Source organism: Trichomycterus rosablanca, chromosome 13 (genome assembly GCF_030014385.1).
Source record: "Trichomycterus rosablanca isolate fTriRos1 chromosome 13, fTriRos1.hap1, whole genome shotgun sequence".
Lineage (NCBI taxonomy): Eukaryota > Metazoa > Chordata > Actinopteri > Siluriformes > Trichomycteridae > Trichomycterus > Trichomycterus rosablanca.
In genome coordinates this window covers 6,726,866-6,744,798 of record NC_086000.1, presented here as the reverse complement: position 1 = coordinate 6,744,798, position 17,933 = coordinate 6,726,866, and the positions used below count along the sequence as shown (strand labels likewise).

Below are 17,933 nucleotides of genomic sequence, written 5' to 3'. Positions count from 1 at the left end.
ATGATTTTTTTCCTGCATTATTTTGCAGCTTTCCGGTTGCTCACGCTGCACAGCTTGAAACCTTCAATTTATACCATGCAAAATGTAATGAATACAAAATACAATGCTGCATCTCATGAACCTGGTGTTAAGAAACCAATTAAAATAGGTTTTTTCGCCTGTTAAGCAACAAGATTTCATCACAACCTCCCCGTCCAGAAATCGAAACCAGTGATCGATTGATCTTTCTAAAGGATGATTGACAGTCTGAGTCAGCCTCAAAAAAAGCTAGTCGGTCCAGCTCTGTCCACCACCTTAACCCTTGAGCAACCACTGCCCACCACTATAGGCCACTTAAATATGCTGCACTATTGTGACCTGATCCTGAAACCCATGGCCAAATAGAGTCAAGTTGCAGCCTATCTCTGCACATCGTTCCTTGTTTACAGTCTTCAGTCCGAGAAACAGGAGCTGAATGTAGAAAAGTGGAAGCGATGTGGGTGAAAAAGAGGAAGAGTTGTTGAAAAAACAGGAAACGTGGGTGGATGTGGTGGCTGTGTGTGTAAGGGGAGAATTCACAGAACTGATTTTATTAGAAACTGGCTGATGTGAAAGGGAGGGTGAACAGCACAAGCAGACAGTCAGACGGATGTGGTTGACACAGTACAGCACTCGGCTCACTCACTCGGTAGTAAACATGATTTGCCAGTGGTGTTGTTCTTACAAAGTGCGATAGGTGATGATGGTACTGTAGTATATGCTGCAGCTCAGCTGGGGAACACCAGCAGCAGCAGTAAATTATAGGGAACAGTTTAGGGGAGATAAACCAAGTGCTGTCTAATGTCATTGGTGTTTCTGGTGTTAATGTTGACTGATCACAGATCATCTTTGTAAACACAGGACAATTTCACATAGTTCTGCTTTGCCACTGAGAAGATATTGCTGTTGGTAACAGCTACTATAATGTATCATAAAAAAGCATCTGAAAATTACAAACATTTTCTTTTCTTTTTTTATTTATTTATTACATTTTCCCTCTTTTCTCCCCCTTTAGCGCATCCAATTGTTCAATTTGCATCATGCTTCCTCTCTGTCTATGCCGAACCCTGCCCTGACCGAGGAGATCGAAGCTAACCCATATCCCCTCCGAAACATGGGCAGTAGCCGGATGCATTTTTGCCACCCACGCATTGATGAGTGTGGCGCCACCTAGCGTTGCATGCGGAGAGACACACCCTAAGGGCACTCTTCCTCATCTCTGTGCAGGCGCCTCTAATCAGCCGGCAGAGGTCGTGATCGCACATCCGACCCACATCCGTTTCTTTGTCCCGCCTCCCAACTGAGCAACCGGCCAATCGTTGCTCATACAGCCACTCAACTTCGAACCGGTGAAGCAGAGCTGGATTCGATACGAGGTACTCAGAATCCAGCCCTGGTTGCAGCGAGTCTTTTTACCACTGCGCCACCTGAGCGGCTGAAAATTACAAACTTTATTTTCAAAAAAGTTGGGACATTTTGTAAAATACAACAAAACCCAATCTGTGAGTTGTAAATTTTCTTGAACCTTAATTTAACTGACAGAAGTACAAAGAAAAGATGTTCGTCCAATGTTTTTACTGACCAGCTTTATTATATTTTGCAAATAGAAACACTTTTAGAATTTGATGCCTGCAACACACTAAAAAACTTGAAAAAGCTTGAAAACCATGTTTACCATGGTTCTAATTGTTGCAGTTTTGCAAGTAATTATTTTTGCTGCTCATCAGTCTGTGGTCAATGTTGTCTGATCTTCCTCTCCATCTTCAATAGGAGACAAATCTGGACTTCCAGCAGACCAGTCGAGCACAAGCACTCTTTGTTACTATGAAGACATTGTTGTACTGTGTGCAGAATGAGGTCTGGCATTGTCTTGCTGAAATAATCATGGACTTCCTGGGATAAGACATCTTAATGGCAACTGTAACAGGCTTAGTCTGTACAAGCAATGATGGGTCTTGGCTCACCGCTTTGTATCAAACTTTATTGAAAATATTTCTAAATGCAAGATTGCAAATCATTTTTTACCATCTACTGTACATAATGTTGTGAAAACATTTAGGGAATCCAGTAAAACAAGGTCAGAAACGACTGTTGAAAGTGTGTGACCTTTGAACTCTCATACGACACGGCATGAGAAACCATCAATGCTGCTATGCTTCATATATGGACTCAGGTGTATTTTGTAAAACCATCGTTACTTAACTTAGTCCATCATTGCCACCTGAACTCTTATTACACAAGGATAAATCCAAATATCAGGTCTGCATATATCAGTTCAAAAGCTGAAGAGTTCTCTGGGCCCAGCTTCATCTCAGATGGACCAAAAGACCATCTAAGATGTGTCCAAATTTCATCCAGACGTAAAGTTCGCCATTCCAAAGACTAAAACAGCCGATTAGTTTATCATAGAAAGATGCAAAAGCCAGCAACTGTCATGGTATGGGAGTGCATCAGTGCCCTCAGCATGGGTGACTTGCAGTACTGTATGTGTGAAGGTACCATTAATGCATGGTACATATATTAGGATTTTAGAAAGACACATACCATCAAGGTTAAGTTCAAGGTCTCAACAGCGAGGCTTCGTAGACACAGAGTGCGTGTGCTTGATTGGTCTGACTGCAGTCTATTTATCTGGGATTGGGACTCACACAAAAAAGTGCACTGATGTGTGTTCCCTCAATGGCCAAGTTTGTGTAACGCCCCAGATTCGAACCCCCAGAAGTCGGGCACTGCTGTTCTGTTACCAGCATAGTAGATTTATCATACAGTAATGCGTACTTCTGTTATGAGAACGAACTAGATCAGGAACGAGTTTATTAAATCACAGGTAGGATGTTTTAAGACAGAGTTAGGGAGGAGAGATTGAGACGGTTTGGGCATGTGCTGAGGAGGTGCTGAGGATTGAGCCACCAGGTCGGGGGAGGTTGATGTGGGATGGATGTGGTGAGGGAGAACATGCAGGTAATTGGGGTGACAGAGGAGGATGTTCAAGACTGGGCAAGATGGGGACGAATGAGTTGCTGTGGCGACCTCTAGCGGGAGGAGAGGAAGAATACATATACTTCTGTTACTCAGGGGTTCAGGTTTTGTGCTTCTTACATCAGGTTTAGTCACTTCAAGGTTTCTGAATGGCAGCCTTGAGATATTTGGGAAGTTTTGCAATTGCCCTGTAAAATGCTCCCAGTCCCTGTTGCAACCACTGTTCCTCTTTGCTAATAATCGATGTGTAATAAACTCTATGATGACTTGTCAGACATTCGTTTGCCTTAAAAAACAGAAGTAGTATCTGGTTTATTTTGATTATTGCTCCTGCATTGTTATTGTGTTAGTTGCCTCGTTTTCTTTCAAATCTCACGTATCAAGTTACTACTTGTTAGAACTGATTTGTAGCTGAAACGTGCTTCTAATAAGCGATCTGATAGAAGAAGTCACCTGTGCAGCTTTCATTGTATCCCTGACTGAATTACTTCAAAGTCAAGCTTCTTTTTCATGTGGTGTTCACCAATACAGAGGCTACTGGGTAGATACTGTACTATAATTTTTTCCCCCTGTTAGCTGATACCATATTTAGAGCTGGCCACGGTAAATCATTTTGGTCCGTATACCTGATTCAGCACAGTTTTTATGACAGATTCACTTCCTGAAGCTGCCCTCTTTATTTTAACTGGGCTTGGGACCAGCACTGAGAGTGCACTGATGGCCCTTAATGACAAGCCTGTTCAGTCGCCCTCTCAGACATAGCCAGTCATGCATGTGAAGACGAATGATCAGCCGATAGCAGTGCTGAGATTCGAAGCCCACATCCCAGCAGAGCACCCAGGGGACTGTTATATACTACATCCACTAAAACCCATGAATTGTCATGTATTTCTTTCAGAGTAAGGATTTATTTCATTCTAAATCAATTTATGTCCTTTTTTATGCTGTTTCTTATGAAATAGTAATACGTGTTATCAAAGTAGATGCACACGTCACTCACTTTCTTAACCGCTTATCCAATCAGGGGGTGCTGGAGCCTATCCCAGCTTTTCAATGGGCGCAAGGCACACAGTAACACCCTGGACAGGGTGCCAATCCATCGCAGGGCAGACACATACCCACACATAGACACACTTATTCACCCATAGGGCAATTCAGTGTCTCCAATTAACCTGACTGCATGTTTTTGGACTGTGGGAGGAAACCCACGGGGAGAACATGCAAACTCCACACAGAAAGGACCTGGCCCGTCCCGCCTGGGGATCGAACCCAGGACCTTCTTCTGTGAGGCGACAGTGCTAGCCACTGTACCGCCCACGGGGGGGTCACTCGGTACATTTCAATCCATAAGTTTGTTGGCCATCCTACTTCAAAACTTTTCCACCAAATTTTGGAGTGTGGAGATTCCTGGCTAGCAGTTGACTTTGCCGGAGGTGTTTCATGAAGTTGAAGTCAAGGCTTTGTGCTGGCCACTGGAGTTCCTCCACACCCAACTCGTCAACCCATGTCTTAATGGAGCTCACTTTGCGCTCACGGGCACAGTCATGCTTCAACAGGGCCCCAAACTGTTGCCTGAAGGTCTGGTGGTGGTGTGTTAGTGTGTTGTGTTGGTAAGAGTGGATAACACACAGCAATGCTGATGCACCAACCAAAAATTTCCAGCCAACAGCGCCCCGTGGGCAGTGGCCTGTGACCACAGATGAAGGTCTAGAAGATGACCGACTCTGACAAACAGCAGCAATAGATGAGCGCTCGTCTCTGACTTTACATCTACAAGGTGGACCAACTAGGTAGGAGTGTCTAATAGAGTGGACAGTGAGTGGACACGGTATTTAAAAACTCCAGCAGCGCTGCTGTGTCTGATCCACTCATACCAGCACAACACACCACCACCATGTCATTGTTACTGCAGTGCTGAGAATCATCCACCCCCTAAATAATACCTGCTCTGTGGTGGCCCTGTTAGGGTCCTGACCTTTGAAGAACAGGGTGAAAGCAGGCTAAAAAAGTATGTAGAGAAACAGATGGACTACAGTCAGTAATTGTAGAACTACAAAGTGCTTCTATATGGTAAGTGGAGCTGATAAAATGAACAGTGTGTGTAGAAACAAGGAGGCGGTTTTAATGTTATGGCTGATCGGTGTATGTCCACAAGTATGTGGACACCCCTTACTGTTATACTGTTACATTATTCTGCTCTGTACCTGAGATTCGAAATCCACCCATATATAATTCAAGGCTATTTGGGCTAGTTTTTTTTCCTTTTGGTGATTCAGATAAACACCAATATTACACAACAGAAGGTTTATTTTGGAATTGTGGAGTGAAATCTGTACTGGTACATATTTTCCTACCGCTAGATTTTATATACCATCATAACCCAACTTAGATTCCAACTAGGGCTGGAGGCTAAGTGTTGGCGCATGGACAGAGCGAGAGATTGTTTACTGACGGTGCTATTACAGTCTTAGTGGGTGGCATTGCTCGTCATCACAGGCAACGTGGCCAATGCATGCCAACTGAGGTGGTCACTGTGCGTCAGCCAGACCGGCATGCAATATCCAAACACTCTGTACCCCTCAGGAGAGGTCAAGCTTCCGGCACTGACGAGCTGCCTTGTACAAACTTGTGTATACACACAAATATAGCTTTATAGTTCTGCACTTGTGCATGCACACACTACATTACATACACACAAGAACACACACACTCATCCAGGCTATTATTATATTACAATCACTCGACTCTTTAAGCAGCTGAGAGCACTTGCACTTGGCGGCCACACAACCAGATGTTTGTTGTGATCGAGATGGTTTATAGAGTTAAACGAGTAGTGCAAGACGACTGCGTGCACTTGTTTTTGTAATCACTGTTGTGGGTCCTCTCACTACCTCTCTTCTTTCTCTTTCATTCTGATGTCACCATCACACTGACCATGACGGGGCTACGTGGTGTACATACTGTTCTCGGGTTCTGTTGGCAGTCGAACAGCTTTGGAACACAGACAGGGATTACAGAGTACGGTAGTTTGGGGGGGGTCATTCAGTCGGAGGTCTGTTGGGCTCCTGTGTAAAACTGTTACATATAGCTGGGCTTCTAATAAGGCCCAAAATTTCCATCATATAGTATATGGCAAAATATGTGCAAACTTGAAATTTGCCTGTTGAATGACATGTTCCAAAAGGGGCTTTCCACAAGCCATTTGGAAATTCTGCGCCCATTTAGTAAAAAGAGCATTTGTGAGGTCAGGCACTTACATTGGAGCAAAAGACCTGACTTGCATGTCAAACTGGGTCCTTATAGGCATTTCTTTGTACACAGGGGGTCATTTTGGGCAAATATTAAATTCCTTTATAAGCAATGAAGTTGTTAGAATGAAGAGATTTACTGAAAAATACCCCTTTACCACCCCACACTTCCCCCCACAACCTAGTCCAAATTCCTACTATAATCCCTCTGCTGCTTAATCCACCCTGTGTGACCAGGAAGGGACATAGACCTCTACATCAACCAGCACCAGGTTCCCACACAGAGCAGTATTGTGCTTGGAGAGTCGTGCTATGGTTTATATAAATCCCCCCACCACTTGTATTGGTACCTCCACCAGTCCCAGAGATCACATATCACAGCAGGATCCCATTGACCTTCCATCGCTCAGGCATGTCCAGTTGTATCTTTAGGTCACCCAGGCAGGTTGGTAGATCTGCTGAGATACACCACAGTGATGTCCTACTGTATTAGACTGATGCGCTTACTGAATCTGACAGCTGGTGTTTAATTGATTGCATGCATAATACATTAAGAGCTTCACTCTCAAACACACTTTACATGCCTTATCATGGGACAGACTTGCTTTACTTTTATATATATGAATTTTTTTCTTTATCTCCCAATGTCATCATGTTTCCGATCTGTAAATGCTTCTTATCACCTGCTAGTGTTGTATCGCATATGGAGAACCAGACCAAGCACTATGTGACTCCCCCTAACTTGTACAGGCACTCGTCCTAGGCAACTAGTCCTGAAGATCGCATATTGAAGTGGAGCTAGAAGAAACCCCGTCCGACCCTCCCCCTCTCAAACAAAGCCAGCTGTGTTTGTGTGGTCCAAAATCGCATACTTAAACAGTATGTACTGAATTTGAGGCAGTGCGCACTACTTGGCTGGTAAAGCAGTACGCCCTTTCAGTGTGCAAGTGTGCAGTATGCACGCAACCTCGGACGTACTACGCCATCTAACCAACGTCACGTGAAGCCCCACTATTCATTAAAAGCCCCACTCACCAAAATTTTAGGTATTTTTTGTCTTTTTTGTGCCACTTACACTTGTAAACAGCCGCTTCCGCCATCTTTCCTCGCCCGCTTCGAATGCCTTTGCAGCTCCAGTTGATTATAGATTATTATATATGGACCGCAGTGTGCTGTGTTTGCGTGCTCAAGAATAGCTGCCCATGCAGTAGGTCATCCGGGTACTGTTTAATGAATACTACGTATTCAGACATACTACCTGCTTTTGCGTACTGTTCAGTATGGAAGTATGCGATTTCGGGTGCAGCACTGCTCAGGTCAGTGCTAGCACGTTAGACCACTGCACCACCCGAGCTCCTTCATGGGGCAAGCTAGGAGGAAAATTCGAAATTCAATGGCAAACCCTTTGTTACCTTGGTGTGCTTAATTGAAATGATGTTTTGAAATGATTAAACGTCTTGGATGGTTGATTTTGATTGCCGTACTCTACGAACATTTTATAATCATTTAAAACCGACACTTTCAGAACAGTTTGCCAGTTGGGAGTTGTGACAGCATCAGTTCTTATAACAAAGTGTCTTTTGATTGTAGAACCTCCTTACTTTGCAAAATAGCTAGCTGTGTGGGAGTCCTCCTCCCCTTGATGCTATGATGAAAAATGATAACAGTCGTGATAACACATTGGACATCTGGTGCAGAATTGAAACTGGTTAAGTGTGCAGAGCTGACAAGAGGATGTTTTCTCGTACGCACTAGTTCACCCCCAGTTGTGAGTCAGGTGGATTATACTTGGCGTGGAACAGTGTTTGTATAGAGGACTGCTGTAAAATCTTTCTAGAGGAATTTTGACCATCTGTGAGGAATAATTCATTTATTGATTGATTACATTGACGCTAAGAGACGTGTGCTGATTTAAAGCCAGGGATGTAGACGGAGTAAATGCTGCCTCTTGAAATGTAAAAATCTTACAGGGATAGTTTAGAGAAATTCAGTTTCAGCCTCTTTGGACAATCTATGTCTGTCATTATGGCCAAATCCATATTTTCCTCTTATTCAATGTATTCATCAAAAGGTTTATGTGTTATCCCTACAGAACCTTGCCTTCATCATACTGTGAATATTTAATATAAATAAAGTCCCTTATTTATTTCCTTATTGATGGAAATGATGAGTTTTACTTGCTGATTTATAAAGAAATGGGACAGAGCTCAGGTTCTGATCTTTAGCTAAGTTCACTGACAGGTCTGTTACTATAAGAACAAGGCAGATCTCAGTTTATAGCAGCAAAGCCGTAGTTAGTTCTGTCATCCTGACTGATTCTGCAAGTGCCAGGAGGAAATGGGCCAATTAGGGACAGCTTGCTCAGCCACTGCATGGGGTTAATACCCCTCTGCCGTAATTAAAAATGAATTCAGATCCTCTGTCCTGTAAAACCATTCCATTCCATCTTCTTCCTCGGTCCCAGCTTCTCCCTGAGATCTTCTTCAGGTGCTTCAGTTAGACCCTTTTCTAACGTGTAAGCTTTTTTTGTTTTGTAACATCTGCACATGTGCTCATTCTGGTCCTCAGCAGAATAGAAATGTGCTGTAAATGGTAAAGGTGGTCAGGTATGGCTTGATGAGAAGCAGTTATGTGTGTATGGAGATGAATCCACACTCTCTGCTTAATCAGGTAGCTGCTTTTGTAAGGTCTGTGGATGTGGGTTTTGTAAATGAGATTCATTGCATCAGTAGTGGGCGGTTGGCCAACGACTGGAAAACACTTTGTACATTTAAACGTCTTTTTTTGTCATTAACATTAATTTCAACCAATAAATTACTGGCAAGTATCTTAACAGAATCCAACTCAATTCGTGTGTACTGATGTATGAGGAATAAAAAAAAAGACATTGACTTTAACTTTGTCCTAGTCAGGTTTGTATCCAGTCTGGTTCCACTGGGAAACACAGGGTGCAGCCAATCATGTCTGTGTAGCCGGGCCGGCCTATAGCACCACTGACGTTCGAACCCGACTGCTGCACTGGCTGAGCACCTAGTTGACTTTAATGAGAATGGAAAATTGGTTTTATCAGAACAGACATAAAACATGAAGGACGGTGGCGCAGCGGTAAAACACGCCAGCACATCCGAGCTGACATTTCGAACTTAGTTTAAAACTCGGCTCTGTCATCTGCTGTTCATGCAAGCAAGAAAGCAAGAAAAGCAAAGATTCCACTTGCAAAACTGCAACGATTAGTGTCATTTATTTGTAATAGAATTAAACCTGTACAAGACTATAAGAAATAAGTATTTCATATAAATAATAACGGGTCTGTTTATTTTCCTCTCGGTTCTGCAGGAGAGTACATTAAGACATGGAGACCACGATATTTCCTGCTGAAGAAAGACGGTACGTTTATTGGTTACAAGGAGCGGCCACAGGATGTGGACCAACTGGAGACGCCGCTTAATAACTTCTCTGTGGCACGTGAGTATCTTCCTTTTTCTTGAATTAATCAGTGGGTCTGTTCGAAAACCTATCAAGCATGTCATCCTACATGCGCTCCCAAGAAGAAGACTGCCTACTAAAATGCTGCCTACTGAGGTGCCTTATTTCGAACAATAATCTGACTGAATATCGAGGGAGCATCCGATGCTTCCTTAGCGGTGAGGCAATCCCAGCATTCAGTGCGGTACTTTTCTCCCAAAAAAATTACAAATATGGTGTATAAATGTGGAGCAACAAACGAGTTCTTTTCAAATGTAAATAAATTCTCATTGATTTTTATTTTGTGTCAGGGTGTACAAGTGCATTTATTTGTAAATTCGGGCCTGTCAGTGACAGTTTAACTGTTTTCGGTACACGGAGGTAGATGTTAGCTGGCATGCTAGCGGGTTGTTCCGCCTCAGCCCATTGGTTTGAGTGGCCTGAGGCTAACTAATAAAAAACCTCCAAACTTTTCCCGTTTGTGAAGTAAAGCCTGTTAGAAAGCCAATTAAGCGTTTCATTGACACATCATCTGTGTGACGCAAACACATTAAATGCAAATAACAGCATTTTTACTAAAAATTAAAATCTGATTGGTTCAGAAAGCGGTCTTTCAACCATTCGTGCCAATTCTGTAGGAGCGTTCCATTCACCCCAGTTGTTTCTGTGAAGTGCACTATGTAGACTGTAAACATGACTCGAGTCCCCATCTCTAAATCTATTGTCTTATTTGTTGTCTTATTAGAATGTTCTCTACTCAGGCAGCTGCCTAGGTAGGCAGTAGGCAGCAAGGCGGCTCACTAGGTTTTTGAACAGACACATTGATGAATGGAGGAAGTCTCTCACTGTCTTTAAAAGATGATTAAAGACCCACATCTTTACTAAGCACTTAGGCTGAGCAATAACATGCACTTTCTAACCTTCTATAGCATCTTATTTAAAAGGTTTTCAGCAGATTTGTATGTTTACTGTGGAAGCACTTCTGTAAGTGGCTCTGGATAAGAGCGTCTGCTAAATTCCGGAAATGTAAATATAAATATAAAGATGCATAAAGATTTGCAGATTGCACTTTGTCTAAAGCATTAATGGGTCAGATAAGGAGGCTTGTGTTATTTAATTAGCATAACAGCAATATATGCAAATAACATGCATAAAAACAAGATTGCTTTTAAGATTTATACCTTCTTTTATAATTGTTAACCACTTTATTATGGTCAGGTTTGTGGTGAGCCCATCACAGGTCCACTGGGTGCAAGGCAGGAATACCCTGGGCAGGGCTTTGGGCATTCCTCATTGTCAGACATAGCCAGTCATATCTGTGTAGACACTCTGGCAGACAATAGTACTGCTGATATTCAAACCCAGATCCCAGTGGTGGTGGGTTAGCCCTTGTATAATCGATTAAAATAGTGTGTTGTAATGAATCTGTAAATGTAATGTGAGCTCATCCAGACACATCTACTGCTTTTCTCATAGACTGTGGGTGTGTGCACACTGATAGGATTTTGCTATTGGCCCGACATCTAAAGAAATAATTGCCCACCACATTTGTAGGCTCATCGAATTCACCTGTATCAGCTTTTAGCTGATCCGTAGCATTTCCATCGCCTCTCTCTTAATTCAGCGGAACATCTCTCAGTCACTGCCAGAAAGCCTTTGAGTGATTGAACAGGCCAATTAGACAGCCATATTGTTTGTTAAAGGAAATGCTTCCACCCTGACACTCGTGAGTTATAACGGTTATTAAGTGCCTTATTCTCATTATTTATCTCGGCTCTGCTCTGAAGCGGCAGCAGCAGCGGCACCAGCAGTTGTCCCCGGCGTCAGATGCAGTCAGTCGTATAACAGCTATAATGTCGTCGTACGCCGATGACACGGTGCTAAGCATCCCGGGCTGTTGATGAGCCCTGCTGGAGCGCAGTGGTGGCCTCCGCTCGAGTCCTCCATCTCTTCGACAGGTCTCTTATGTCAACCCTCGCCCCCCCTCTCCTGCCACAAATGGCTCTGTGATGCAGCTTCCTCTTCCACATATGGCTCCTGATGCGACTGCAACTGTGGTCGACCGTTTTGTGCTTCGTGGCTTCAAAAAACACAAGTCATGTTTTTTTGTCAAGTTGCTGCTGCTGATTTTTTTTTTTTTCATTTTCAGAAAAGAGATGAGTGTTAAATTATTAAATGCTGATGTTATAGCATTTTTGCCACTGCTGGACTTTGCAGTCTAAGCACAGGTAACAAAAAAAAGTGACGATTCGTGCGAGAAGAATCACCATGATTCATTACTTTGATCTTATGAATGTTAACCCTGAATATGCAAATCAGGTAGCTCAGCAGTTAAGGTACCTTACCAGTAATCGGAAGGTTTGTGATTCAAGCCCTACTACTGCCTGATAGCCACCGTTGGGCCCTTTAATAAAGCACTTAATCCTCAATTGCTTAGATACATGTACAAGACATGTCAGTCACTTTGGATAAAAACGTCTGCTAAATGCTATAAATCATACTATCAGCTGCTAATAGGATGATTTTTACAGGTAGTGGTGCTTTCCTGTTGCTAAGAGGCATTTCTCAAGCTACCTGATCCAATTTTAAAAAAGCAAACTTAAAAGTATTAGCCCATTAATTAGAGATGGACCGATCGGGGTTTTTGGCACCGATTCTGATCTCCGATCTCCTTTCAGGGACATCGGCCGATAGCCGATTCCGATCGGGGGGGGGGGGGGGGGGGATTAGCAGTAAATAAACTTAAAAAGAGCCTCACAGTAAAGATACACCGGAGCAGTGTGTGTGTGTTTGTGCCTTTGGAAGAGACGCTTTGTTCACAGTATCGCTATAAGTGATTCATTGATTCATGAGTTGATTCGTTTTTATGTGAAGCGTAAGTTTCTCTTCTCAGTTATCTCTCCGTGTTTACTGTTATTAATTAAATGTCGTGGTTTTAAATAAACACCAGCTACTACAGAACATTTTGTGTGACTCTCTTACATTAAAAAGCTTCATTAAAAAGCTTAATTAAACTGCTATTACCACAGATCTGTAACCGACCGTCAGACTCGTTCCGTCTAAGGAGCTAAAAGTTTTCTAAAAGTTCAGCAGATGATCCTGAACTAACGAATTTGGTAATGAATAAACTTTTGCCTCGGATTGGCTCTGTAACGTTTTCTGTTCTCATCTACATCACAAGTAAGAACCGCTTACGATTTACCAAAGTGAACCAGGAGTTTATATAACGTGCTGATAGAATCGACTCAGATGTGACCGGGTTGAATTATCTTTTTAAAGTAAATATTACAATCAGCAAAATTACATCGTAAGAGCTTTCACGATGGTTTCTGTACGATTGTTGATGAATGGTGATGCGATGGTTGGTGCTTCGTAGCTCAAAGTCTGGATCAATCCACTGAGCTGTTAACTTAACATGGTCTTTATATATCACACGATCGGATCGGCTACTTTTAGGAAATATCGCCGATAGCATATTTTGATAAAAAATCGGCCGATACCGATTCGTAGCCGATCGATCGTCCCATCTCTACCATTAATACTATCTGAGATTATTTAAAGACACATTTAAAACCACCATATGGCCATCCTTAAAATATTGTGGCTTTTTGTCTTTTACAATCAGATTACTGCAAAATAGTATTACATAGGTGCCCAGGTGGTGCAAGGGGATATTCCACTAAACACCCTGGTTCGAATCTCAGCTCTGCTACCGGTTTGCTGGGCGCAATCTAGCAGGCACAATTGGCAGTGCCTGCAGCAGACAAAATTGGCCATCAAGTCTGCTGGGTGGGAAAAAACGGACTAAGTGGGTGGGGTCTTCAAACGGTGTGCAAGGTCCCTGGTTAGCAGGTGCCTGTGTAGAAGTGGAGGAGCCCCATGTGCAAATCCACCAAGACATGAGCAAAAAAGTAGGGGTCGAGGGAGGGAACGTAATCAGGGATCCCCAGCAGCGGAAGACTAATTGACTCCACTAAATCAGAAGAAAAAGGGCGAAAATGCATAAATAAATCAGAAAAAAATAGTATTACATGCATTATTTATATATGATTAAAGTATGGGGATTGTAGCTGACCATCTTATGTAGCATGTGAGGTTTCCTGTCATTTATTTAAATGAATTGTGTCCACACTGTTGCCTTAGTAGTTTAGCTAGAATTAGGACTAAAAGCAAAAATTTTTACTATTATTACTTTTTGCAGTTGGTAAATATTAGTGTTTTAGCTCAGGTCGTGTGCCGTTCTAGCAGACCCCTTCTTATATGCCTTATTTGCCTCAGTCTGCTAACCAGGATCCTTGCACAGCGTTTTAAAGACCCCACCCACTTAGTCAGACACAGTGGCCAATTTTTGTCCGCTGCAGGCTCTGCCAATTGTGCTAGCTAGATGCCACCCAGCCAACCCGTAGCAGAGCCGAAATTCGAACCGGCTTGTTCAGAATCTCTGCACTGGTGTGCTAGCAGAATATCCCGCTGCACCTCCTGGGCACCAGGTAACATTTTTTGATATGTTTGGTAACCAAAGATAACTAATATAGATGTATGCTAATTAACCACATTATTGGGCTAAGTTTTAAGTCCAGCAATTGCTTTAATTTCGAACATTTACCCAACTATTGGCAAAATGATACAGAAAAAAAAGGTCTAAGTATATTGAGGCTCTGTCATGAAGAAATGACAGTTCAGAAGAGCTTGAGACTAGGTTGTTCATGCAGCTTTGAGAGGTTCTGAATATGGAAACCATGATTTAATGGACTCATGTTTTACCAGTATTATTTTTTCATTTGCTGGTACACAATGTTCATTGTTCACCAAACACTATGACATTATACAATATTTTCCACTACCGAAAATATCAAACCCCAACATTTCTCTTTAAATAGAATTTCTGGACCAGAGTGTACTGAATGTTAAGTGTGTACAATGCAAGCTGGGCTGAATACGCTCGCTGGCCCACAGTGCACCTGTTCAGCCGCAGCCGCACTGGGGAGCTTCCCCGCCATGTGTGTTTAATGTAGTGCAGGAGATAAATGCAGATAAAGATAAATGGCTGACTTACTTTTTCTTTCTCTCTCTCTTTCCCTCTCCCTGTGGGCATCCTCCTGGTCGTGTCCAGAGTGTCAGCTGATGAATACAGAGCGACCAAAGCCCAACACATTCATCATCCGCTGCCTGCAGTGGACCACTGTCATTGAGCGCACCTTCCATGTGGATACTCCAGAGGAACGGTCAGACTCCCCAGCTTTCTAAGTTGATCAGTGAATTTTATGTTTTCCTTATCATAAAAATACATTTTTAAAATGGTAACAGTTGAGAGTTTGATGCTCAAGTGTCTCAATATCCAAACAAATCTTAGTTTTGGTACATTTGATCTATTTTTCATTTATAGCATTAATAATTTGCATTGGTTTGATAAAACTTAATCAGTAGAGCACAACTATTAGATACTGTGACGTCAAGGTCATACTTTGTTGTGGAAGCAGACTTTTGAATGCTGTTGTACGTTACTTTAACTATTACAGGGAGGAGTGGACCAAAGCCATCCAGGCTGTGTCTGAAAGTCTTCAGAAACAAGAAGAGGACATGATGATGGACTCATCTTCCGACCACATGGATATGGAAATGTATCTGACCAAACCTCGGCTCAAAGTGGTACGCTACTCTGTTTCAAATATCAGACTTTTATTCTGATCAGATTTAAGTTTTTAGTATATGTGTTTTGTGTTAAAGGTGAGTGGGCACAAACATTCTTTAGGAAGAAAACCAACTCTGTTTAAATCGTATAAGCTGATCAGTGCCTTCTAAAGACATTTAAAGCAGCTGGATTGCATATTGCATAGTACTGTACTAAACTGCATGTGTAATTAGTGCACTTTAAATGGTTTAGTTTCACACTATGTAGGACATAGCATGAGGTTTGGAATACAGTCTGGAATTTCACTGGTAAATCGAATCAAAGTCCACTTTATTAAAAATCCCCAGATATATCGATTATATGTAAAGTTCAGTCTTGCAAGTAAAATTGATGCCGTTAAAATAAATACAAACTGCAGACCATTCAAACCCTGAATATTTAATGCTTTCTTTTTGGAGAAATGCCTCTTTCTCACCTCCTCCACTGTCAACAAACCTGAGTGATCGTATGTGAGAGACAGAATGACAGCAGCCCAACATCTCTGATCACCACAAGTCTATTTGTCTGACTCTATGTCTAACCAAGCTCTGCGCCTTTGTATAAGGTCAGGGTGGACAGACCCGATCCTTGAGGGCCGAAACTCAGCACAACCAGATGTTGGGGCAGTTGGGACAGACCATAAATGCACCAGACAGCTCAGACCCCCAAAATATCATGAGATAATGAAATGTCTAAATATGCAGATATCAGGCTAAGCAAAAAAAAAAAAAAAAAAAAAAGTCATGTCCTCTAAAGACATGAGGTCATTCATGATCTTGTACATAAATATTATTCATGCACAGTAATTTATTGACCCTTAACCTCTTTACAGAAATCTGTCAAGTAGGAAAGTGTGTGTAGCTTAGCAGCCCTTGGCAGCTTTCTTTGTTTTAATATCAGATAGCCGCCCCCCCTTCTCTCTCTCTCTCTCTCTCTCTCTCTCTCTCTCTCTCTCTCTCTCTCTCTCTCTCTCTCTCTCACACACACACACACACACACACACAGACACACACACACACACACACACACACACACACCTACACACACACAATTCTTTACTTGATTTGGTAGTAGTGCTGGTGCTGTAACTGCTGCTTGTCAAATAAACTGTCAGATATTTTAGGAACAATGAGTTTCTGCTGAATCATGAGAATAAGAGTGAGATGTTTAATATAATTGTCAAGTTACACAGTTTTGAAACATTCCTCAATAAGCAGGTGAATTAGTAAGAGGTGAGGGAATCATGAGTATGACAGGAGGATCCATCAAAAACTCAGTCTTTGCAAGCAAAAATTGTGCCAAACTTTGAGATTACCTAAATATTTTCACAATAATATTAATGGCACAGAAAAGACCTACATTTTACTCAGTCTGTCTAGGGCATGGTCAGAAACCACTGTTACTTGTAAGCCCTTAGATGGCATTGTTTAAAAAAAAAACCATCATGCTGTTGTGATAAATCTAGCTACAAGAACTTTGTCACTTAACCTAGTCCACTGCTACATCAAGCATTGCAACCTTAGTCTCTGTTACGCAATGAGAAAGCCATATATAAGATCTATGCTGAATCACTGCCAGTGTATCTGTGACCAAGCTTATCTTAGATGGATGGGAAGACAGTAGAAATGTATTCTGTGGTCAGATAATTCAGCGTTTCAGCATATTTCCTGTAAAAACGTGTATCATTATCCAAGACATGGGTGATTTGCAAATGTGTGAAGGTAACATTGACGCAAAAGTAGTATATTGAGATTTCAGAGAGACACGTTCTGCCATCAAGACAACATCTGACTGCAGACAAGGGTGCGCCTTTCTTACCCACATGCAGTCACCGGTCAAGGGTGCACTCTTTCAGAAAGTTGCATCGTGTCTGGAGAGCCACGCTATGTTTCCTGCGAACCATCTATTACTTGTGCAGGCACCTCAACCAGCCAGCGAAGGTTAAATTTCCAGCAGCAATAAGAAACTCTGTTGACCCTCCTTCCCTAGGCATTGCTTGTTGTTGTGCTGTGCCACCTTGTAGCACATTGACACGGTAGTGCTTCCGTTCTGTGTTCATTTGTAAAAGTTTGTTAACACAGTTTCTTTCTGTACTCTTCAGACTATGCATGACTTTGAATACCTCAAACTCCTTGGGAAAGGCACTTTCGGCAAAGTCATCTTGGTGAAGGAAAAGGCCACTGGGAAATACTATGCCATGAAAATCCTCAAGAAGGAAGTGATAGTAGCAAAAGTAAGTAAGAGGGGAAGTAATGCAGTATGAATGGAACAGTGATCAGTAATGAAGGGTGATCTGGAAACAACGTTCCAGTTACTGTGCGTGAGAGGGTATGGAGTGTTTGTGTGTGGTTTTGGCTGTCTGTGGATTTATATAGCTGAGAGTTGTGAGTGAACTATTTTCAAAGCTGTGTGTGTGAGAGGGAGCTCATATAATCAAAGTACACTACAGCTCTTTGTGTGTTGTGTCTCTCAGGATGAAGTGGCTCACACACTCACTGAAAACAGGGTCCTCCAGAACTCTAAGCACCCCTTCTTGACGGTAAGGGAATCTA

At 42.3% G+C, this 17,933-nt stretch overlaps 1 protein-coding gene across 2 annotated transcripts in view; it reads left to right on the top strand.

Annotated features, from left to right (window-relative positions):
* Window positions 1-17,933, top strand: part of akt1 (v-akt murine thymoma viral oncogene homolog 1) — a 75,842-nt gene that overhangs the window by 38,708 nt on the left and 19,201 nt on the right. Inside the window, exons 3-7 of one of the 2 annotated variants that reach the window (XM_063006959.1) lie at window positions 9,582-9,710; window positions 14,824-14,935; window positions 15,230-15,359; window positions 17,483-17,614; window positions 17,855-17,920. In XM_063006959.1, the coding sequence (XP_062863029.1) occupies window positions 9,582-9,710; window positions 14,824-14,935; window positions 15,230-15,359; window positions 17,483-17,614; window positions 17,855-17,920 (569 nt within the window). Of the gene's footprint in view, window positions 1-9,581; window positions 9,711-14,823; window positions 14,936-15,229; window positions 15,360-17,482; window positions 17,615-17,854; window positions 17,921-17,933 lie in introns of those variants that run through there. The other variant, XM_063006960.1, reaches the window with a different exon arrangement.